This window comes from Ursus americanus, chromosome 3 (assembly GCF_024610735.1).
Source record: "Ursus americanus isolate L20-20 chromosome 3, mUrsAme1.1.p, whole genome shotgun sequence".
In the NCBI taxonomy this organism is placed as follows: Eukaryota; Metazoa; Chordata; class Mammalia; order Carnivora; family Ursidae; genus Ursus; species Ursus americanus.
Genome location: NC_142129.1, coordinates 13,557,948 through 13,583,510, shown reverse-complemented (window position 1 = coordinate 13,583,510; position 25,563 = coordinate 13,557,948). Strand labels below are relative to the sequence as shown.

The window sequence follows — 25,563 nt, the reverse complement described above, 5'->3', positions numbered from 1 at the left end:
TACAAACACACGCCGTGAGGGTGAGGCACAAACAGTATCTATAGTTTATATTTAGTTTGCTTTGGGTGAAAACAAGAAAGAAGAGCCCAACTACCTCTGAACACTGGGCCAGGCTCAAAATCAAACACTATTTCACTGGGGACAGAATGTAGGAGGGGACTGGGAGTCCGGGATTGGCATTTCCGAAGACAGCGCATCAGCTGGTTCAAGGGGGCTGTTAGAAGAGAAAGAGAGGGGCAGGCAAACACAGGAAGACAGACACACAGAAAAAATGAAAGAAGTCATGGGAATAAATGAGCTGAAGCCTGCTTCACAAATTCATTCTGGATGTCTAAAAAATTCTGCTTGTTTTCCTAAAATCCCAATGACTTTTTATAAAGTGACTCCTAAAAAAGGACAAGAAATGCCATTTGGTTTTTGGTACTAGGCAGGCAGTTTTTATGACTAAGTTAACTCTGTGATGCTAACATGATGGAAACATTTAAATGCTGGATGTATTGGGCAAAATTATCAAAAGCCACAGTTATTAAGACGTATGAAAGTCAAACTGGCAGCAACATTAATTGGCGGTTCACAGAATAACAAATGGAAAAAAACCAAAATTTTTAAACTACATGCTATAGTGAATACTAAATCCAGTATATAAGGCAGGGTTATCATTTTGGCAGGTTCACAGGTATACAGAAACATAACAAAAGATGGTTTATACAATGTTTATTCAATATAAACTATCTTTAAGTCTGGGCTTAGATATTTTGAAGATAAAGCAGGTCACAGTGAAAAGACTGACTCTCTACAAGATAAACAGGTTTTGCAGGTCTTCTTTATTAGATAGAAGACAGCTGAAAAAGCAAGCATGGAGGACCACCTGGAAGAAATCTTCAAGATAGTTTCAAATACCATTTTTGGGAAAACATTATATAGGGGTAAAATCTTACTTTAAAAGTATTTTCTTAAGCAACGTTTTATGTCTCCAATTTTCACAGAGTGCTAGAGTGAATATCTGATGAAAATTCTGTAAGAAATCTCAACTCAATTTCTCATTTACTTATTTTATTTACTGGACTAATAAGAGGACAACAGGATTTCTATTAGGGTCTATTCTATACAATGTGCATTCCACATCCTTCTAGAAAGCTGAAGAGAAGAGGCTGACAATTCTAACAAACTGAGAAGTTGTGACAGGCAATCTAAGGGATTCTCCCTAAGAATGATTTAGGAAAATCAAGTTTTAACTGATTCTAAGCTCAATCATTAACAATTAGTGGTATTAGTGGAGGCTCCCAAAGGAAATTTAGCATCTCGAGGTTTGGAGATGGTTAGGAATCAGTAAAGTGGGTAAAATAATTAAGGCTCTCTCTTTGATGATTTTAAAATTGTAGATAGTACATTTAAGACCCCCTTTTATGTCCTCTCTTTTTCCTCTACTCATAAGTCAGTTAAAATTTTATTAGATATAAATGATAAATAATAAAGAAAAGCAAAAGATATTTGGGGCTTTCTCTACACATTTTTCTCTGTGTCTGTGTTTCATGAAAGCAGCAAATATAAAGGAGATAAGCAGCAAAGCAATTGCATTTTTCTGAGTTTTTTTTTTTTTTTTTAATGGAAATCACTACTTACCTCCATCACTACGAAACCCTTGGTCTCTAATCAAGTCCTACAAATAAACAGTAATGGATATTTATTCAAAGCATATGGTAAGAAAGTAGTAACAACACCGAACTTTTGACTAATCATTAACAGAAAAGTTAATTCTAAATAATACCTATCTTATAATGGCTTCACAAAACAGAAAGAATATGAAAGTAGCTGGTGAACATGATAAAATAAACATCTGGAAGCACTTGTCAACCTAACCCTATATTGAAGGAATTATTAGTCCTGATCAAATGATGAAATCCATTTCAGGCCATTCAAAACCAATGGCTTTGTCACTTGATTTAAAAAAATTCTACTGGCACATGTTAAGAGCCATAAAATGTTCATACCCTTTGATCCTGTAATTCCACTTCTGGGAATTTTTCCTAAGGAAATAATTCAGAAGAAAAAGTGATATGCACAAGGATGCAGCATTATCCATCATACTAAAAAAATCAAAAATAATTATTTACCTATTATAGGCACATTGACATTTGGGTTGAGTATATGATGGTGCATCAATTTAATAAGTATTATGCAGCTACTGAAATAATTATGAAGCTTGTATTGTGAAACATGTTTACAATATGATAAAAAATAAAATTAAATGTACATTGATTACAATTACAGAAATACAGATGTATAAGGAAACGTGAGAAGGGAAAAAATCAAAATGGCTCAAACAACGGTATTGTTAAAATCCATCTTTATGATTAAAACATAGCTTTCTACAACAGATAATATTGGGCGTGGGAGGGGAAAGTCTACTGGCAATGCAATACAATTTGGACCTACATAGGTAGAACTTAGTTTTTTACTCAGTTTAACTTAAATAAGAGGGATTGAATGGCCCCAAATGTCTCTAAACAGGCTCAAAGGCTCTTTGCAAACTGGCAGCTTTTTGTTTATAGGTTTAAGACCTAGAGTAAATTCTTTACAGATGCATTTCTATCATGTTCAATGTATTATATAAAGCCTTCAACATCTTCTACAGAATAATCAACAAATACTCATATATCTGGCAAACAACGTGCTAGGTATTAAGGGTTGAGTGGCTACCAATAAATATAAAATCCTGGTGGTGTCACTAACTTTCTGTGTTCTTGAGAGCTTGTAATCTAAGTGGAAGAAAGACATACAAACATGGACATTAAATAATACAAAAATAATAGCTTAAGAAAACAATACAAGAGGTGCCAAAGATGCTTAGTTAACTGCCAAATAAATTGTATGGTGAAAAGATTCTTTTTTTTTTTCTAAGATTTTATTTATTTATTTGACAGAGAGAGAGCACAAGCAGGGGGGAGCGGCAGGGAGAGGGAGAAGCAGGCTTCTTGCGGAGCAGGGAGCCTGACACAGGGCTAGATCTCAGGACCCTGGGATCACGACCTGAGCCCAAGGCAGGTGCTTAACCAACTGAGCCACCCAGGTGCCCCAGGTGAAAAGATTCTTAGTGTTACACAAGTTCAAGGGATAAATAACTGTAAGACCGGATCACTGGTGAAACATTTCAAGAGACGAGCTGAGTTGGGGTCTGACGGATAGATAGGAATGTGGGGGGCGGGGGGAAGCAGAGGACCTGCTGGACAGAAAGAACAAGACAAAGGCAGAAAGGCCACATCCTTTTCCTTTTCCCTGAACCTGGTTTGTGACTCCCCATAACCAGGCATCAGCCAATTTTGGCTTTTTCCACTCTTACTGCCCATAAACTTCTACTTTTCAATCTGTTCTTAAAGCTCCTTGACAACTTTTTATTTGTTCTAGTTTAAGAGGATCTTCTATTATTTCCAATACTGGCTATTTCATACTCTTGCTCATCTCCTGTAGTTCCTTGCTTACTTATTATCTCTTACCTGTAGCGTGACAGAGTAAACAGAAGCCATCAGAGAACATTCTGTTCTGCCCCTATATTTATGAATATTTGCATGGTTATGTTAGCTATAATTTCTGAATTCTCACTATGTGCAAGGCACAATAAGAATTTTCAATCTGGTGCCTGAGTGGGTCAGTCAGTTAAGCGGCTGCCTTCCGCTCAGATCATGATCCTAGGGTCCTGGGATTGAGTCCCACATCAGGCTCCTTGCTCAGAAGGGGGTCTGCTTCTTCCTCTCCCTCTGCCTGCTGCTTCCCCTGCTTGTGCTCATGCATGCTCTCTCTCTCTCTCAAATAAATAAATAAAATCTAAAAAAAAAAAAAACACTTAGTAAAAAAAAAAAAAAAGAAAAAAAGAACTTTCAATCCACTGTAAGAGGTAGACACTTCTAGGTTCAAGGTTAAGTCATTTACCCAAGACCATACAGCCTGTAAAGGGCTGCAGAGCTCTAGCTATGTCCATCTTTAATTCCTCATACCCTCTGAAGAACCTTGTTTCCAAGTTAACGGACATTTTACTATGTCAATTATTCCCTATTTTGTTATTTTCAACCTCTCTCTTCACTTCTTTCCCTCAAGTTACAAATACGCGTTAAGACTCTCACATTAAAAACAACTGTCCCTCAACCCTACTTTAATCTATGGCCCCTTTGTTACTCCTTTATAGTCAAGCCTCTCAAAACTGATACTTAACCCACATCTTCACCTGCTTTGCTCTCCTCCACCAGCCCTCTAAAACAGTTCCCAATGAAGTCAAAATGACATAGTCCAATAGTCATTTTCAGTCCTTACCACAGTTGAGACTGACATCAACTACTTCAGCATTCTTGAAGTCCCTTTTCTCCCTTTTCTGCAACACTACTTTCTCTTACTTACCTGAAGTTAGACTTAGGAAGAGGAGCCCACAAAAGAGACACAGAACGACAGTCTCTGCCTGGACCTCAAATGTTAATAATATTCAATGGGGCTGCATATTCTACCCTTTTGGCAATTTACATATACTCTTTGAGTAATATCATTTACACTCATGGTTTTAACTGATATACTAATTACTCCAAAATCTGTATCTCTACTCAAGGACTTCTAAACCAGTAAAGTCCCTCAGACAACTTAATGTCAATATGTTCAAAATAAGTTACCATTTTCATTTCTACAAGTTCTGTTCTTCTTCTTTGGTATTTCCTAGCCTAATGAATGGGATGAATACTATCTATTCACCCAGGCCAGAGAAATCTGGGCATTATCTTCTACTTCTCATCTCTTTCACCCCTTTCTTCTACTACTTTACAGAACAGTGGTTAAGCATAAGCAGGAAAGAGCAGGTTTTATACCCCATTTCAGTCATTTATCAGTGATGCGATCTTGGGAAGTTTCTTAACCTCCCAAAATCTAATTTTCTCAACTGTAAAATAATAAAAATAGTACTTAACCCATGAAAGTTTATGGGGGCAGAGTAGGAAAATTTATGTTAAGCACTTAGTATAGTATTTGCTATAGAGTAGGTTTATTCATAACAGTAGGCATTTTCAATATCATTCGTAACAGTCTTACCTACAATCTCTCATGAATTCAAAAGATTCTTCCAGAACATAGAGCTGAGCACTTTCTCTCCCACTCCAAATTTTTCAAACTCCCTACCACCAACTCCTATAGAGACTTTAAAGTAAGACACAATGCCTTTCAGTATGGACTCTACCTACCTGGTTTTGTCTTCCACCATTCCGTACCCTTCTCCTGAGCCCTAAACTCCTACAATATCAACTATTAATTACATTCCATGTAAAGTTACCTCCATACTTTTGCACATACTATTTCCTTAACAAATGTCCTTTCTTCTTAAAACCCCCACCAAGTGTCCTTAATCAACTCCTACACATTCATCTTTTACAACTTAAATGTTGTCCTTTCTCTGTTAAATATTCTTATATACAACAAGGTAGAGTTTATTACCCTCTTCTATAAACTACCACTATATATTTTTGTGTCTATTTATTTATATGTCTGATTCATCCATTAGACTGTGACCTCTCTGAGGTCAAAGACCATGTGCTAATTCATCCTTACTTCCCAATTCTGTCATAGTGCCTATCCCAGAGTCAATATTGCCAAGTATGTCAAAAACAAGTCAAAACAACCTTGTTTACTAGAATAATAAATGATAAATAATGATTGGAGTTGAATGAAATGACTGAAATTGAATGAAAATGCTAAAGAATTTGTAATCTTATAATCAGTACAAAGTCAATGAAAGTTTTGGAACAAGGAAACAGATGGTGATAGAGGTGTTAAAAAATCTAGAAGGAAATAGTCTAAAAGGATGTTAATATTGAAAGTAAAGATGGCTACAATTTTGAACATAATGAGAACAGACCTAACTTAGAAGTAAGATTTGATTTCTTATTTCACAATCCATTATTCCCATATTTCCCTCTCCTACTTTTTTTCTTGCTTTGTATTCAGGTCTAGCTAGATAAAAGAAGACCTTATTAGTTGAGAAAAATTGATATTAGGAAAAGGCCACTTAAAATGAATCCAACAAAAATAGAGAAAAAATTTCAAAGTAAAAAGTGGGAACAAAGTCTAGAATTTAGAAATTTATCTTGGAAAAAAATTATCTTGAACAATGAAATTAAAATTTATAATGAAGTTTTTCTTTTACATTTAATAACTTTGTTATTTTTTAAAGATTTATTTATTTGAGAGAGAGGGGGTGGGGGGGAAGGGAAGAGGGAGAGAGAGAATCTTGAAGCAGACTCCACGTTGAGTACAGAGCCCGATGCAGGTCTTGATCCCAAGACCCTGAGATCATGACCTGAGCTGAAATCAAGAGTTGGTCACCCAACTAACTGAGCCATCCAGGTGCCCCAATAAATTTTAAGTTATAATCTCAATATGCTAATTCTTAGAACACATAAATTAAGGTTTTTTTTGTTCATAATACAAAAGTTTTGATAGCACGAACTGAAACCCTCAATTTCATATTCATCTTTTACGTCATAGGCATAATCATTTTTATAAAAATTGTAGGGGCACCTGGAAGACTCAGTCAGTTAAACGGCTGACTCGGTTTTGGCTCAGGTTATGATCTCAGGGTCCTGAGATGGAGCCCTGTGTTGGGCTCCGTGCTCAGTGGGGAACCTGCTTGAGGGTTCTCTCCCTCTGCCTCTGCCCCTCCACCTGCTCATGCTCTCTTTTTCTCTAAAATCAATCAATCAATCTTTATAAAAATTTTAGAGGACTTCATCAATTCCCTGAAGGGCCTCTATCAATCTTTTGATACTTAAATCATTTTCATTTGAAGAGCCTGTTATATTGTCATCTCTATGCATCTTTTCCATTGTTCACTGGACTAATTTAATTCTACTGTATTCCTTATTTCTCAATGGCCTTTTGTCATTTCAGTAGTTCTCCAAAGTCCTTTTTCACTGTCTTTGTAAAAGCCTTAAAAAATCTTTCCTTTTTTTTTCTTCCAGATTTGCAATAAATCTGCAATAGGTTTTCACTGAAATATTGGATAATGATGTAAGGGGGTTGGAATGCAAACTGGTATTAGATGGGGAGGGACATTTGGGTGGGGACTAATATTAAAGTAGTCTGTTAATAAGTGAATATTTTCCTGTTAGGACAATTTTTGCTTCTCTACTCAATCTTATGAGGACTCACATAAGGTATGCCTGTAAAATGAGAACAATTCCTATCTTCTAACACATAAGTAACCACCTCACTAATTCTAGTACCCTGTTTACTTGGGGAAAGAGTTTTAACTTCCTCTTTATTTTTATTATTTGTTTATTTTTAACTTCCTTTTTAAATATAATTACTTTCCAAGGCAAACAAGCTTGGTGGGTTTTCTGTTTGGTTGCTTATTGCAGAGATTAAGGATAACTTACACTCTTTATATGAAAGCACGAATTCTGTGAGAAGTGACACCTAATTCTAAGATTGGGATCCCCAGCCCATCACAGCTCAGGTAGCGAGGGCACATTATTCTCTTCTGTAACTCAATTACCAGATTATTTTGTAAATAAAGTTTTATGGAAATAAAACCACACCCATTTGTTTATAATGCATTATATCTGGCTGCTTTCACACTACAGTGACAAAGTTCAACAGTTGTCATTAGAGATCATATGATCCACAAGCCTAAAATATTTACTATCTGGCCCTTTAAGAAAAAGTTTGTTCATCCCTGGCCTATAATATGGGAAATTTCCTGTTTCATCTTCTAACCCTTTTACTGAAACAAATATTTTTTGATGACCATTATGTATTTAGTTCTAAGATAGGTGCCAAGTGAACTAATATTAGGAATGGTTTCTGCTGCCAAGAATATCTAATTGAGGCAGCAACACTAAGTTATATAATTTAGTTACAGTGCGCAAGATAAACTGGAAAAGTAAAAACATCAAGAGTGACCTGCCTCTTGTGGCTAAAATAACTGAAGAGATGAGATTACAATATATGATGATTACACAAGAGAAGATACATTTTTAAAAATGAATGATTAAAACTTAATGAGAAACTTAACCAAAAAAGAATATGCAAAAATTCATGATATATAGAGAGATGGAATACAATGGTATAGTCAAAAAAAAAAAAGAAGGTAAAAGGTAGTTTTGCATGTCTCATACATAAAGTAATGATTAGTTCTTAAGGGTTATTTAACTCGAAGTTATACTTTTAGAAATTTAGATAAAGATCTCAAATTGATTTAAATAGAAAATCTGCAGTTGTATTATTTCTTTACCATAAAACGGATAAGGGATTATCCGTTAAACAAATGAAGATAAGACTTTTGCAGAAACAATGTTGTAAGAAAAAAAATCAGAACAACTCCATAATTTGGCACCAGTTAAGTATTTAATACCATCAGAGAAGATGACAAGGCTTTCTGATCAGTAATTCATGAAAAGTCTATCACTAATAGTAACTGTGACACACATTTCTGATCTACATTATAAGCAGAGCACAAAAATAAAGAAATACACTCGAATCTTTTTAGTTCTAACAATGCTGGATACTTACATCAATATTGACAGGTTCTATTGTGTTTATATGCACGTTTGGAGCTGATGAGGACCGGTCTCTTTGTCCAAATTGATTTCGATGATCTTCATCTGCTGGTCGGAAAGGCTGTGGAATTGGAATGGATTTTGAAGGAGACGGACTGGTGAGAATTTGGGGCCTGGAAAAATCAAGTCATTGAAAGATAAGATTCAGAGCACCTTTATAGAGATAATAACATAAAAAAATGGATGATATAAAGATTGCCTTGTAAAGCATTAAAAACCCAGCAGTAATTGGGTTTAAAAAACTAATATATGCCTACAGCTAATGACAAAGCTGCTTTTGCTCAAACAGACCCTCCAGGGACTATCAATGGTAACTGATTCTTATCCAAAAAACTCCAGGGAAATCTACAAATGGCTAGAAATTACCTGTGGTTAATCAGCTGAAGAAACACTCTAAAGTTACACAAAAATCTCTAGATACTAGAGACTGAGTGAATAATATCTGCTATTTTTTTCTACCTTTGTCATTTCTTGATAGCTGAAGTTACTAAAATGAGATTTTTATGGAAAGTATTAGGAAATAATGAGTATTTTAAAAATACACTTGTGTATTTCAGTGCCTGAAAGATGTATCTGTTGCTTTACATAGCATTGAATTAAAATCTTGAACAATAGCAAAAGACCACTTGCAAATCCAAAAGATGACCCTTATAATCTCTATTTTAAATTTTTTACCACATCCAATAATTGAGCAACAAAGGGGAAAAGAATCATGTGTTAAGCATTAAAGCAAATCTTTTTAAAAATTGCTTTTTGATGAGATCATCAAAACAGGTGACAGAATGATCTATTTTGGTACTGTAGATAAATAACAAATTCTATACTCTCACTGCCCTGAAATGAACCTGGCACTCAGAGAGCACACTAAAGTTTTGCGAATAGATTGCCAACATCAGTGAGGAGTCTAGGTCCCTCAGAGAGGATATCCAAGGAACTGGGAAGGAAGTATCACATGATAGAGGAGGTATGGTTGTGTCAGTGAGCTCCATCAGGACCAATGAATGACGCAGTGCTAACAACCTCTCTACAAAGACTGGTATCATTACACTCATTTTATGCAAACTCTGTAATAATCTGCATTATTTAGTGGTTATTAAGATGTAGCCAGAAAGACAATGTGGAGGGAATACAAAGACATTTTGTGAGGGGACAGGGTTTAGAAAAGAATGGGAAGAAAATACAGTACAAAAGGAGTAGACAGAGGTTTGAAGGGCCAAAGAAGCCAAAGAGTTTTTTTAAAGGTTCTGAATCTGAACCACACCAGTTTATAGTTTGACTCTCTGAAGCATGCTCTTAAGGGTAGGGAAAGAAATTTTGAGCTTATCTGTTCATATTAATGGAGTCCACTTAGAACTGAAATAAAAATAATAAAATATTATGTACTTTGAAAAATTAGTATCACCCAATGAGAATTACAGGCTAAAACCGATGGACCTGGCCTTTAGAAAAATTACCGTGTTCCACTTGTCCTTTTTATCCTACTAATTACTGTGAAATTTTTAGTTTGTGAAAGAGCTATCTTTATTTTTGCTTTAGGCAGCCAATATATGCCTTTTGTAAGGGGTTTTGGAAACAGGTAAAAGAATGAAAAATGACAAAATTGGTTTTTTTAAAAAAGTTTTGGAAAATGCACCTACTTTTAAAAAACCATAGGCTGATTTAAAGTCTCAAGTCAGGGGCGCCTGGGTGGCACAGCGGTTAAGCGTCTGCCTTCGGCTCAGGGCATGATCCCCGCGTTATGGGATCGAGCCCCACATCAGGCTCCTATGCTATGGGCCTGCTTCTTCCTCTCCCACTCCCCCTGCTTGTGTTCCCTCTCTCGCTGGCTGTCTCTATCTCTGTCAAATAAATAAATAAATAAATAAATAAATAAAATCTTTAAAAAAAAAAAAGTCTCAAGTCAATAGCATAATTTAAGTTAGGACTTAAAAGTGGAAAGAGCCTGAATTAACTATAGTTGTATAGGGCAGTCTGATCAATATAATTGGTCTGGTGCAGGCATAAGTGACAGCAAGTCATTTTTGAAAGTTACTGAATTAAGATCATGACTGCAACATGTAGTTTATAACAAAGAAGAACATGTATTCAAAGGGCATTGGTCCAGAAGTAGGAAAAACAAAAACCTGGATTTTATATGATAGATTTTATTATCTAAAAAAAGAATAGATATTTAAGAAAGTGAAGATATCTTGTGTATTACACAAAATCAGAAAGACTGTATTCGGCAGTTGGTATCTAACACCACCCAGTAGAAGGCATATGTTGGTCCATAAAGTCAATTTACCTAGCCTTGACAGCAAGTATGTAACTTTGGAGAAAACTTCAAGTAATTAAGTCCTGGTATCATTAAACATCTGAGTCATGTCCTAATCTTTGGATTATAATTTGGTTTCTCATAAATATCTTCTAAAAGTGGACTGAGCACTGGTCCATCCAAGAACTTTGGTCTATACAACAGCTATATTTCTCACGGAAATGAATTTACCTGGAATTCTGATTCAGTCTGATTCAGTCTTCTCTAATTCTGGCCACTGTAAACCAGGGTATCTCTAGTAACTCTCATCATTTCTGGGGATTGATAAAATTCAGTTTCCATACTGGGATGTCTTTACCTGGACCATGGCGATTTATACCCTGTGAAGTATGCTGGGAGCCAGCAAACTGGCTTTCTCCTGATACCTCTACCTATGCTGCTGCAAACCTCTTTAAAGTAGTATTGGATTAAAAAGAAAAAGAATTTTACCTCTAACACCCTTCAACAAATTACCAATTAGTTTTGATCTCATTTTCAATCTAGAATATTAAAAGTTTTTTTAAGAGTATTAAAATTTTCAAGCAAAGTGACTACTTCTGTTCACGAATATGCAAATTTTAAAATGCTGACTTTTCAGACATTCATACATCCCATAGCATTTTTAAAAAGCAGAAAAGGAGGTACAAACTGGCCAATGTATCACTTCTCCAATATATCTTGGTTACATCCATTATTATATGCGTTTCATGAGCGCTATAGTTGTCATAAGAACTATTAACAAAAGGCAAAGGAATAGGAGTATGGAACAGGATTGGCTTCTATCTTTTCATAGGCACATCTAGACACCTTTGACATAAAAGCATCAGGAAAACAAAGTTTGAACATCTTTCTTATCATTTGCTCAAGACCAGAATGTACTTCAGTTTAGTTATAAATAAAATACTCATGGCACAGGCAAATGGTTTCTCAGTTTTAAGACAGTATCCTTTCAGTGGAAGGTAAGTGTCCTGGATCATTACCATTATAAACCTTCAGAAAGAACACGTTAATTTCATTGTGATGTTCTGTAACTCTGCTCACAGAACTGGGACCTGCCATTAGAAAGGCATCATGGTCTACAGAACCTGTCAGGAGTAAATGCCATAGCCAAAAGATTAATTAAAAATCAAAACGAACAATAACAACACTTTGATCTAAGAAAGACCCAGGTACATAAAACTAATGATAGAGACAGCAGGAATAAAAGGACTCCACCAGAGCAGGTAACTGTTAAAACCTGACAAAAAAAAAAAAAATTAATGGTTGCATTTTCTAGTGTTCCAAAGTAGATAAAAACATCCAGCCCTTAATACAAGTCTTTTGCTAAATTTTCTAGCCTATGAGAATTCTAGAAAGGTTGACTTTGTAAAATTACAGATCTCAGAATTGTCCACTTATTAATTTTTCTGTCTCTAGGCAGAAAAGATAGCATTGCATTGTGAAGAGAGGAAGTAGGGTTTGAACCGACAGTAAATGTTTCTGATCTTAACTAATTATCTCTGGAAAATTACAGAACAGAATGCCACGTGGGGACTTTTTTTTAACAATATGCTGTAACCAAATACAGCACAATTTATTCTGCCTCAAATCCAAAAGGGAAAGAGTATGCAGACCTGCGTAAGAAATTCTCCAAAACACTAATATCTGTTACTCATCATCACCTTTTTTCCTACTCTGAAGCTTGAATATATGATACATTTATATCATCTTTAAAGTCAGTTCTCACCTTTATCCTCCACAACTAATAATACTGTTAATATTATTCTTTACAATTTATACGTATCCATCCCTTCTCCACACTGCTACCACCGCAGTTCAAATCTTTATTGCCTCTCATTGTCTTCACTATGAACAGCATCTGAGTTGGCCTTCTTCATCCTCGACACTTGTCCGTTGATCTATCTGTGTATCACTGCTAAGTGCTTCTTTCTTTAAATTTTCACCCGGATAGTCCTCTGCTCAAAAACATTTACATTTTTCTCCCTCTTCTGTTAAGTCTAAATTCCAGCTTGAATTCCAACACTCTTCATAATCTGGTCTTATATATGATACTTCTCAACTTAGATTAGCCTCTGTTCACTCTCTCTCAAATCTACCATCCTATTCCCTTTGTTTATGCTACTTCTCACCGAACAACCCACCACCATGCTTTTTATTCCCTGGACTCATTCAGATTCTAGAATTCTTGAAGGTCCAGTTCATATCCCATTTCTTCATTAAATGTTTTTGACTACTCTCACTATTCTCCCATCTAAGGTAAACATGATATTTATGTCTCCACATTGTTTAAAATAGCAATCATCTGAGAAATTGTAGACTGTAATCATATACTGTTTTTAAATTGTTTGCCACTGTCTCATTGGTCAATGCTATTTCTTAAAATGGGAATCATACACTTCTATATTTGATATTACCTAATAAAGTGATGAGCACAAGGCAAGGACTCTAAATGATCTGTTACTTGATTTTTTTAAGACTGGTCCTGAAACAGTCTGTCAGTTTGAATCCCATGTATCTTACCAAATGCATGTACAAATTTGCCTGATGTGGTAAGTTACCTGAAGAAAAATCCTTAATTTAACAATCCAAGTAGTTGGAAAGGTTTATAATTAACCAAAAGATCCAAAAGAAACCAGCTCAAATAGCATTGTCATTGAACAGCAGGAGTCAAATCATACCCAGTAGAATCGGAGGGGGGAGCAGAAGGGGATGATCCAGACGTAAGGGCAGTCTCTGCTATGGAGGCCTCCTCCTGTGGTATTGGGTGGTGTTCAAAGAACTTGGAGACAAACAGCAAACTGTGAGGCAAAAACAAAAACAAAACAAAACAAACCTAACTTGTGCAAAACCCAGAAGCTTCATATACCAGAATACATTATAGAGTTAACAGAAATATTTGAGATCAAATTCCATTTCAGAAATGATTGTTAAATTCAATTAGTTGTATTTTGGCTTAAAGGCTTATTTAAAAAAAATTACATTGTACTTTGAAAGGCAAGCTTATAATCTAAAACTAATTGCTCTATACGCAAATTTCTACATATTAGAAGGGAAAATCATGCTTTATGGTTAAGAAATTAGAAGAAAATGTATCTACCGTCTCAGTTAGATTACATCATTATAATATACTTTATAGAGTTGAACTCTCTTTGCTCAAGTGATTGAGAAAGTAGTGAGACCTTAACAGCAGTAGCAGCAGCAGCAACAACAAAAAAGATTACAACAGACTCAGTCTAATCTATTACAGAAACTCTGGCATAAAGCAAATAGAAATTTTAGAAAGAGATACACTGGGTACAAAGCTTTTATATCTTACTTTTAAAAAAACTGGGCAGGGGAGGTTGAAGGAGAGAGAAAGAGACAGAAAGAGAAAGAGAGAGAAAGAATACATATAATTTATAAAATAGTGACAGAACCAGAACCCCTGATCTGTGATCCAAAAATATAATGGTTAACGTAATTGAAATCACACCCATTCTCCTCCCAAAAACCATCTAAAGATGATGTCTGTGGGCAAGGGATCTTTATTAATTAAAAGAGGATATAAGACATAAATGAAATGCATAGCTGAATCAGAATTACAAGCTGGGAGAGCAGTACTGGCTATACCACACCGTATTCTCTAGCCATGCTTTTTTAATTTTCTGTAACTCTACCAGATAGAAAATTCCCAGACTCTAAGATATACTAGTTTCACATTAAGAAAAGTAAAATGTAGACAGAAAAGAGATTTTTTTGATTACTTACTCAAGTTGGTCATAATTAACACACATCAGTGGAACCTCTGTACTACAACGCTGGTGAAACTTATAACCACATGTTTGACAGCGAAAACCCTGGAAAAGCAGCTTTCGACAAAAGTCACAAAATGCTAAGGTGAAAAAAGTTTTCCGTACCTGCGAAGTAAAAAACATCATAGAGAATTTCAAAAGCTTGCAAGAATCTTCTTAGAAATCAACTTACTTACTCTCTTGCTTAAAATAATAAATCTTTAATATGTTTATATCATGAGAACTGCCTTACACACGAAAATACTAAAATGAAAACCGGGGGCGGGGGTGTTCAAGACAATAGATGGACTATTTGTATTTCTCTCCCACCCAATATAATACAATTAAAAAACTCAGAAGTCAAGAAGATGGAAATTGAGTAAAAGACTGGAAACTATTTTCAAGCTTGACTCCATGGAATTAAAAACACAGATGATAAATAGAAGGAGGGAATAGGGGTAAAAGGAAGGGTAAGGGCACACTTTAATAACTGTACAAAGAAAGGAGTTAAGAGATGCCTACTGGTGCTGACAGAACAAGAAACAACGGTATACTTATATTACTTAAAGTTACAAAGGCATCCAGTAGAGGAACCTGCCCCCAAAACAAACCAACCTACAAAAAACCCCAAAAAAATAACACTGAAGGAAGAGAGGGAAGAAGAAAGGTTGTAATGCCTACAAATGAGCTAATTCCCTTTGGAATCAGTAAATGGTGGCCGAAGTTGATAAAGCAAGGAACTATGGCTTAAAGTCACTATTTGGTAATAAGGAGATAATCACCCAAAGAGCATTAAAACAGAAACTAACTAGGCTAAGGGAGAGGAAAATCACCTAAAAGATAGTAAGAACCACTTTTAACAAATTATCACTTTGTTAGAGGATTAGAACACCTAAATTTGCGAACATTCCTCTCCAGGAAACTTAAAAGGCAACATGGAAGAACTGTCAGAAGGCAAATGACCCACACAGAGGTCACATAAAAAGAATTGCATTAGGAAGGCTCCACCTTATAACTACTGAAGCCAGAAATTATTTTTAGAGCATCTGGTTTGGGTATAGAATAAGCAGAAAATATAAGAGAAATACCAAAATGTTAACTGTGGCTATTTCAGAGTGGTGAGAGCATGGGTGACTCTATTTTGTCCTTTGTCCTTGCTGGGTGTATTCTCAATTCATCTGTTTCTCAGATGGTTTTCATCACTAACAATAGTAAGAAATACATTTTACATTATGACCCAGGACATACCTATATTCAGATAATAGTATTTACCCTGACTATATATAATGTACATCAGGACTTTCTATCTTATGGAAATGTTTTTCATGATCCATTAAGTAGATTTCAATGCCCACAGTTTACCAAACTTTTTTCAATAAACATGCATTTAACAGGATAAATAGTTATTTAAAAATAATGTCTCATCAAGGAAATGATATCTGAGCACATCAGGCATTCTACGCTTTTTGAGAACATTCAGGTAATATTAAGAGTGGCTCTTGTTTTCTGCACCTTTTTGTCTATATATCACTTTCTAGGGGATGTAAAAGGCAGCTGCTTGTTTTTAGCTGTTACTTTTCCGTTAGTCTCTGGATATACAAGAAATTAGAAAATCTTTAACATTTATGTGACCAATATTTGCCAAAGCAAGCGTTTTTCATATTTCTTGCAGAATTTCGGGAAATAGAGCACAGAAAAATATAAAATATGTTCACAGGAATCAGCATTTTATAGTCATCTGATCCTCTCCTATCCTCTCCATTTCTCACTCACTTAATACTCTGTTGAGTTTTCATGAAGCTCTAATTTCTCTTTCCATTAATCTACTCGCAGTCGTTCTTCCTGCTACTGACTTCTGCTTGAAAACTATGTGTACCAGGCTGTTTGTGTATGTAAAGGAGAAAACCAAACAAACAGGGCAGGAGGGGAGGAGAGAGGAAAGCAGAGAGCAGTGGAAATGAGGAGAAGCAAATGTGGGAATGCATTTGAACATAAATTGTGACATATAATTGGATCTGGGAGTATACCTTTGTCAATAAAAGTGAGTACAGGAAGGTGTATTTTCTTGTTTTTCTACCTCTCCGCCTCCACCCTGCCCGTTCCCAGGGACTTCTGGAATGTAGGCAAATACCAAAGGAACTGCTTTAATAACGGACTCTAGGAAACTGGGAGGCATAAGCAGCATTCCTTGAGTTGCCAGCAAAATCCACCACAGTGAAGAAAAGAGAGAAATTCTCTCCCTTTTTTAAGTAGAACATGTGCTTTTACCCTTGCTTCTACATGGCACTCAGGGCAACTGTTCCAAAACACAAATCCAACCATGTCTCCCCTGATCACAATCAATTTCCAATTATTTTAAAGAGAAGTGTAAATCTTTAACATGCCTTACAAGGACTCCTAAAAGCTGGATTCTTCTTACTCTACCCATAGCTCTTGCTACATTGTAACAACCCCATCTCCAACTTTATACCATTCCCCCTGAATTTCTTTCAAAACTGAAAAGTTCCATGCTTTCTCTGTTTCCTCTGTTGAGAGTACTCTTCCCTTCACTCCATCTGCCATTTCCTGATCCAACACGCCTTAGCTTAGAGAGTTTCTCCTTTGGGAAACCTTCCTGACTCCTCAAAGGCTAGGTTAGGAGTCTCTACTCTGTGCATCTGCTGTACTCCGTACATACACAGTAATCAAGAGTGTTTATGAAATGCTCTTATCAAAACATCTGTCTCTACTCTAAGGCAGGGATACTGTTTTTTCTTATTCATTGTTATAGTCCCAGATCAGACACAGTGTTGGGAAATGGGAAGTTCTTAATAAATATTTACTGGCAGGTCTCCAACTGTGTTGTGAGGATTTCCATACTCTTGTGGCAAGGCCCTACCCTGAGGCACCACTTTTAACACTATTTTATGTTTGATAACTTAGGTCTTCTCTCCTAACTACTTTCTAGCTAAGAAAAATAATTAGGAAAAAGAATAGTAATCTTCATGAAACGTAAGCTCTACTGTTTTTGGATTCCTAAAAACTTAAAATTATCTTCAGATTTATCCACTTGAAATTCTACAAATTAAAAAAAATCAATAGTGAGGAACTTGCTAGGTCTTCATTACAAAACTATTTGCTCCATAGTAAATCTGATTGACAACACTCATTGAAAAGATGCCTTATTGAAGCACAAATTATTCACCATTATTCACCACTAATGGAGCCCTGAAAGCACAAATCCCTAAGGAAATCAGCTCATTATTCCTCTGCTTTAGGAGTCCAGCTGTACTGATCACCAAAGCACACGGGAAAGTACTTGGGAAGCCAAAAGGGTAGCAATAACTAACTACCCACCTAGAAAAAATAAACTATGGTCAAAATTCCATATACAATAGAAAGTAAGAAATGCATTCCTGCCTTATAGATCATTCTACTCCTGGCTTCTGCCTTACCCTTTTAGAGGGTAGGTTCTCAAGCTCTGGGACTATATCTTCATCTCTAAGGTGGAGACGCCCCACGTTCTAGATATCATGCTGGTGACACTTAGCTTACGCTAGGTTCCAGCAAATGCAAAACCAGATGAAGGGAGAGGTCCTCAAGGAGAGCTATTCCACTTCCATTAACTCATCCTTCAGAAATATTTACACAAGTATATCAAGATGTATGCAAAAAGATTCTGTTTAGCCCTGTACAAAACAGATTTTTTAAAAAACCTTAAATGTCTATTAATAGAGGATGGTTAAGTATAAATATACTGAATTTATATTCTTATGGACTATTATGCAATCATTATAAATATATAGCTAGGTGTACTGACGTGGGAAGACACCCATGATGCACTGTTTTATTTATTTTTTTTGTTTAAAGATGAAGACTATCACACACAACAGGACTACATTTTTAGTTTTAAGAAAGAAATGGATATTAAGGGAAGAGAAGGGAGGAAAAAAGAGAGTGGAGAGAACTTTGGGCTCCCAAAGTATAAGCACATGTTTGTATAAGCAGAAAGAGTTTGGAGAACTACATAATAATTAACAAGTGTCTACCCCACTAGGTATTTTCCTTTTCTCACTCGATAAACTTTTGTACCATTCAGATTTTTTCAGTTCCTTTTAATGAAAGACATCTATTGCTTTTTCAAATTAAAAAGAAAATAAGACTCTTTAGTTTAAATACAAGTTTTTTAAAGAACAGAACTGATTTTTAACTTAGGTAAAATATCAATCCCAAAATTATACATCCATATTTCATATTCCCTAAATAAAAATTCACGTGCAAGAACCTGAATGCTTTTGACGTCTGGAAAAAATGTAAAAGTACATACAAAGTTGTGTGTGGTAAGCGGAACATTTTCCAACACTTCTACATGTAGTTCCTCTCCGGTAAGCCAGGAAATATCAGTGTCCCAGCCAATTGGTTTCTTCTCTCTGAAAAGTGTAGACACAGCCTTTCTTGGTTATCATATCTAAAAATCTTCATATACCATGCTGAAGATATGAAAATTGGTTATTGAGGGGCTAGTAATGGTGAGGGAGGTTTGGCTCCCTGGTCTTCCATCGTTAGAAATTTAAATGGCAATAAATTAATTTTTAAGTTTACCCCAAATAAATGTATCACTCTTGGACAAACAGCAGGGTAAAGAGATGTACTCTTTTCTTCAAGCCAGCTCCAGAAAAGACCTACAACAGCAGAGAATTGATTGTTCCTAGGGTCCCCCCTCAAAAAAAAAAAAAAAAAATCACAGGTACGGATATATCTATCCATTCAAAAACAAAACAAGAACACTCAAGGGACAACATGCCCTCAAAAGGATATTTTTTTAAAAAACAGGATTCAAAATTGGGGGGGGGTGTCTTGGCACAATTTTAGATACTTCTCTGAAAGAAAAATAGTTTAATATAAAATGTTAATTTTGATAAGCCTTTTGTGAAACTATGAGTCTGTATTAAAAATAGGGGAGTGGAGAAGAGTCCATTACTCAAATAAGTCACATTTTAAATGGTTCAAAAATTATAAGACTCTCAAACTCCAAATAAAGTCATTTGATCAGAATAAAAAACACTATCATCGCACAAAATATCTAATGTTAGCTCCTCAAACGCCTGCAAGCTTTCTTTAGGCTAACTTAATATTTTTTTCTAAAGTTAAATTTCAACACCCCGGGTTTAAGTAAAGCTGCTACAGAAAACCCAAGAGTTTAATGTCTGAGGGTTTTTTTCCTTTTTAAACAAAATTCACATCACATACAAACCATACCCATCCTGAATTCTGTAAACAGCACAGCACTCTGGGATTAGACCTCTCATCATCAGAGCTTTCTTTAGACTGTCTCGGACTGTAACTCCACATCTTGCAGGTACCTATGGTATCATAAATATATGATATGAGGTTAAGGGAACAAATTATGTATTTTTTCACATCATTTTAAAAAGCTCAATACTTTACAATACCTTTAAAACGTCATATGGATCAGTATGTCAGATACAACATCATTTGTAATGCTAACTTGATATCAAAGGAAAATTATGACTCAATTACCTATTATTCACCAACATTTAAATAAAGCAAAATTGACTTTGCTTTTTATTAAAAGTATGAAATATTTTAACATACAAAAAAGAGAACAGAAAATATAAGAGATTCCTATTTACCCATCACTGAGAAATAACATGTAAACATTTAAAGCAAAATCAATTAAAAATATTTTTTAAATTTGAATATAGTTGACACACATTGTATCAGTTTCAGGTGTACAGCCTAGTACAACATACTACGGACAACATACGTTATGCTATGTTCACAAATGTAGCTACTATCTGTCACCAAACAACACTATAATATCATTGACTATATTCCCTATGCCTTTCATCCCCATGACTTACTAATTCTGTAACTGGAAGCCCATACCTCCTACTTCCCTTCACCTGTTTTGCCTATCCCTCTATTCCCCTCCCCTCTGGCAGCCATCACTTTGTTCTCTGATTTTGTTTTTTGCCTGTATTTCTATTTTTTATTTTTATTATTTTTCTGAGGAACTTCCATAGTGTATTGCAGTGGCTGTGCCAATTTACATTCTCATCAACAGCATATGAGTTCTTTTTTCTCTGCCTTCTACATCCTAACACTTCTTTTGGATTTTAGCGATTCTGACAGGTGTAAGGTGTTATCTCTTTTTTTTTTTAGATAAAAAAATTTTTTTTATTATGTTAGTCACCATACAGTACATCATTCCACGATTCATTGTTTGCGTATAACACCCAGTGCTCCATGCAGTATGTGTCCTCCCCAATCCCCCATCCCTCTCCCCTCTGAAGCCCTCAGTTTGTTTCCCCGAGTCCATAGTCTCTCGTGGTTCATTCCCCCTTCTGTTTACCTCCCCTTCATTCTTCCCCTCCTTCTCCTACCGATCTCCCTGCTATTTTTTATGTTCCATAAATGAGTGAAACCATATGATAATTGTCTTTCTCTGCTTGACTTATTTCACTTAGCATAATCTCTTCTAGTCCCGTCCATGTTGCTGCAAACGTTGGGTAATCACTCTTTAAGATTTATTTCTTAAAGTAATCTCTACACCCAACATGGGGCTTGAATTTATAACCCCAAGATTGAGAGTCTCATACTCTACTGAGCTAGCCAGGCACCCCCTCATTGTGGTTTTGATTTGCATTTCTCTGATGATTAGTGATGGTGAGCATCTTTTCTTTTGTCTGTTGGCCACCTATAGGTCTTCTTTGGAAAACTATCTATTCAGGTTCTCTGCTTACTTTTTAATCAGATTATTTGGAATTTTTGGTGTTGAGTTGTATGTTCTTTACATATTTTGAATATTAATCCCTTATCAGATATATCATTTGCAAATATCTTCTTTCAGTAGGTCACCTTGTTCTTCTTTTGGTTTCCTTCACTGTGCAAAAGCTTTTTATTTTGGTGTAGTCCCAGTAATTTATTTTTGCTTTTCTTTCTTTTCTTTCTTTCCTTTCTTTTCTTTCCTTTTCTTTCCCTTCTTTCTCTTTCTTTCTTTCTTTTCTCTCTCCCTCCCTCCCTCCCTTCCTTCCTTTCTTTTTCTTTCTTTCAGATTTTATTTATTTATTTGACACACAGAGAGACAGCCAGCGAGAGAGGGAACACAAGCAGGGGGAGTGGGAGAGAAAGAAGCAGGCTCTCAGCAGAGGAGCCTGATGTGGGGCTCAATCCCAGAACACAGGGATCACGCCCTGAGCCGAAGGCAGACGCTCAGATGCTCAATGACTGAGCCACCCAGGTGCCCCTATTTTTGCTTTTATTTCCCTTGCTTAAAGAAACGTATCTAGAAAAATGTTGCTAAGGCTGACATCATAGAGATTACTGCCCATGTTAAGGTTTCAGGTCTTACATTTAGGTCTTTAATCCATTTTGAATTTATTTTTGTATATGGTATATAAGTAGTCCAGTTTCATTCTTTTGCATACAGCTGTGCAGTTTTCCCAACACCATTTATTAAAGAGACTGTCTTCTCCCCAATGTTTATTCTTGCATCCTTTGTCATAGGTTAATTGACCGTATAATCCTGGGTTTATTTCTGGGCCCTTTATTCTGTTCCATTGATCTATGTGTCTATTTTTGTTCCAGTACCACATACTTGGTACGATTACTATAGCTTTGTAGTATATCTTGAATTCTAGAATTGTGGTATCTCCAGCTTTGTTGTTCTCAAGATTCCTTTAGCTATTTGGGGATCTTCTGTGGTTCCATACAAATTTTAGGATTACTTGTTCCAGTTCTGTGAAAAATGTTGTTGGTATTTTGATAGGGATTGCATGCAATTTGTAGATTGCTTTGGGTAGTATGGACATCTTAACATTAGTCTTTCCAATCTATAAGCATGGAATATCCTTCCATTTGTTAGTGTCGTCTTTGATTTTTTTCATCAATGTTTATTATAGTTTTCAAAGTATGGGTCTTTCATCTCTTTGGTTAAGTTTATTCCTAGGTATTTTATTATTTTTGGTGTAATTGTAAATGGAATTGTTTTCTTAATTTCTCTATTTCATTACCAACATATGGAAATGCTACTGACTTCTGGGTATTAATTCTGTATACTGCAACTATACTGAAATCATTTATTACTTCTGATAAGTTTTTTTTTTAATGGAGTCTTTGGGGTTTTTTATGTATAGTATCATGTCATCTGCAAATAGACAGCTGACCTTCTTCCTTACCAATATGGATGCCCCATTTAGTTTTCTTGTCTGATCACTGTGGATAGGACTTCCAGTACTATGTTGAATAAAAGTGGTGAGAGTGGACATCCTTGATTTGTTCCTGATCTTAGGGTGAAAGCTCTCACTTTTTCACCATTGACAATGATGTTAGCTGTGAGTTTTTCATTATCTTCCCTCAAACCCACTTTTTGAGAGTTTTTATCCCAAACAAATGCTGAATTTTGTCAAATGCTTTTTCTGCATCTATTCAGATAATCATATGATTTCTATCCTTCACTTTGCTGATGTGGTATATCATGTTGATTATCTGTGAATAATGAGCCACCCTTGCATCTCTGGAGTAAATTGAACATGGTTGTGGCGAATGATCCTTTTAATGTATTGCTGAAAATACTTCGCTCATATTTTCTTGCAGATTTAAAGCAAAATCAATGTAATCCTTTAATCACACTGATGGTCCTTAAAAGATGTCTTACTGATCCTACACATAGTAGGAATAAAATACTTATGTTAATGTGTATAATTGGTATTTGCTGGTTACTTGCCTAATATCCCTGTTTCTTCTGGGAGCCTGCCCTTCATTAAAAATCCGCATGACATAGTAAGGGTTTTAATCAAGGATCACTACTTTTCTGGCTACACGTGACATAAGCTGGTAAATCTGTTTCCCATATCCTTGGCAAAAGCAACTGATCCAGGGATAGACATATGACCCGAACAGTACCAGAGTTTGTCCCTAAATTGACTGAGGCATACTGGTTAAGAATGTTTCTCCTTTTGGGGCGCCTGGGTGGCACAGCAGTTAAGCGTCTGCCTTCGGCTCAGGGCATGATCCTGGCGTTATGGGATCGAGCCCCACATCAGGCTCCTCTGCTATGAGCCTGCTTCTTCCTCTCCCACTGCCCCTGCTTGTGTTCCCTCTCTCGCTGGCTGTCTCTATCTCTGTCAAATAAATAAATAAAATCTTTAAAAAAAAAAAAAAGAATGTTTCTCTTTTGACTATAGTTATAGTGTGCCAACAGGATAGAAATCTGGAGCTGTTTGTGGCCACCTTCCCCACTACATTGAGAAAATCTAGTTACAGAATGAAGCTAACCTAGGGAGAAGCACAGATAACATCAGGAGTGTGAAGAGGCACTGGAAAGAGAGATAAAAATAATTTTTCTGTATACTTGAAATTCCTCCATCCTGGTCTTTTCCACACATGTCCCATCCTTCCAGGTGAATCTGAATAACTTATAATTGAAAAAGAACTGACGAACACAGTGTGCACTAAAATGAGGCAGTGGGAATTCAGGTTGGTCAGTTTTTAAGGAGGAAGGGGAGTGGAGACAGAGGCGATGTGTAACAATAAAATTCAAGGTTCCACTTTTAAATCATTGAAGTACTTAGCAAAACATAAGTTTCCAAAGAAATTAAAAATCTTTGGGCTACAGGGGAAAAAACAGTGTAAAGGTGAATATAAGACTGGATTTAAACAGTACACTGAAGAAGGAACAATTCAGAAATCCACATTAGGACCTACGATTAGAAAAAAGAGGAGACAGATTTTAGCTCAATATAACCATTCAAACTATCCAGCAAGAGAAATGTTGGAGAAGACATGAGGGAATAGCCTCATCACTGGAAGTATTCAAGAGCCTGGACTGGTACATTGATCCTCTTTATTTGTGGATTCCATATATGCAAATTTCTCTCCTCACTAAAATTTTTTGTATCCTCAAAATCAGTATGTGCAGTGCTTATACAGACATGTGCAGAGCAGTGAAAAATTTTGAGCTGCCCAATGCCCACCTTCCCATCTAAGGATGAACAAGGTGTTACCCTGCCTGCCTGTTCTCACTGTCATACTGTAAACAAGTGCCCTATGCCAGGAGGTTTTTAGGCTAATGGACCCTAGCCAGCTGTGAAGAAATAAATAACCTTGGGGCCAATATCAAAAGACATTTTGGATCATTTACATAATAGTAACTCTTTATTTCCCTTAGAAGCAATGTCCAATATTCATTAATTCAGTGTTTCCGGTGAATTTATAGAACGTAACTACTGCAAATAATAATAACTGGCTGTACCTTCCAGAAATAATGAACAGAGGGAAAGTTCACTTTTACTCCCTGCTACTCATACTCTGTATATTTTATGCAAAAACTTCTTGATTAGCAACCCTCTCATTAGTTTTAAACCCTATCCCACGTCACCAGAGGAATCATTCTAAAGAAGGTATTCTTAACTTTGGGGTGTGTGTGTGTGTCAAAAACTTCTGAGAATCTGGAGTGCCTGGGTGGCTCAGTTGGTTAAGCTTCTGACTCTTGACTTCACCTCAGGTCATGATCTCAGGGTCATGAGACTGAGCCCTGAATGTTGGGCTCCATGCTGGGCATAGAGCCTGCTGCTTAGAGTCTCTCTCTCCCTCTGCCTGTCCCCTGCCTCTTAAAAAAAAAAAAAAAAAAAAAAAAAAAAAGTCTTCTGAGAATCTGATGAAAGTCTTAGATGCTCTCTCTGAAACATAAAATTTCAGAGGGTTCACAGAACCCGAAGCTCATGTATCAACTGTTGAGAAGCCCACTGAACTGAGATTTAGAACTCCATTCCAAAATGTAATTTTATATTTCATTAGTCTGTGCAAATTTTTCATTACTTACAGGGCAAAATTCAAATTCTCCTCAAAATTTTCCAGTTCCTTATAGAGAAAATTTAAAATTCTATAACATGGCATTTAAGGTCATGAATGA

The 25,563-nt window shown here is 35.9% G+C and overlaps 1 protein-coding gene across 8 annotated transcripts in view; it reads right to left on the bottom strand.

Moving 5' to 3' along the window:
- Nucleotides 1–25,563, bottom strand: part of BRAF (B-Raf proto-oncogene, serine/threonine kinase) — a 169,722-nt gene that overhangs the window by 50,697 nt on the left and 93,462 nt on the right. For 6 of the 8 annotated variants that reach the window (XM_087860784.1, XM_087860785.1, XM_045792499.2 and 3 more), the window contains exons 4-9: nt 19,887–19,990; nt 18,955–19,057; nt 14,626–14,774; nt 13,557–13,676; nt 8,539–8,698; nt 1,624–1,660 (exon numbers count right to left, since the gene is read on the bottom strand). In XM_087860784.1, coding sequence (XP_087716910.1) covers nt 1,624–1,660; nt 8,539–8,698; nt 13,557–13,676; nt 14,626–14,774; nt 18,955–19,057; nt 19,887–19,990 — 673 coding nt within the window. Of the gene's footprint in view, nt 1–94; nt 215–1,623; nt 1,661–8,538; nt 8,699–13,556; nt 13,677–14,625; nt 14,775–18,954; nt 19,058–19,886; nt 19,991–25,563 lie in introns of all 8 variants that reach the window. The other 2 variants (XM_045792502.2, XM_045792503.2) reach the window with 1 other exon arrangement.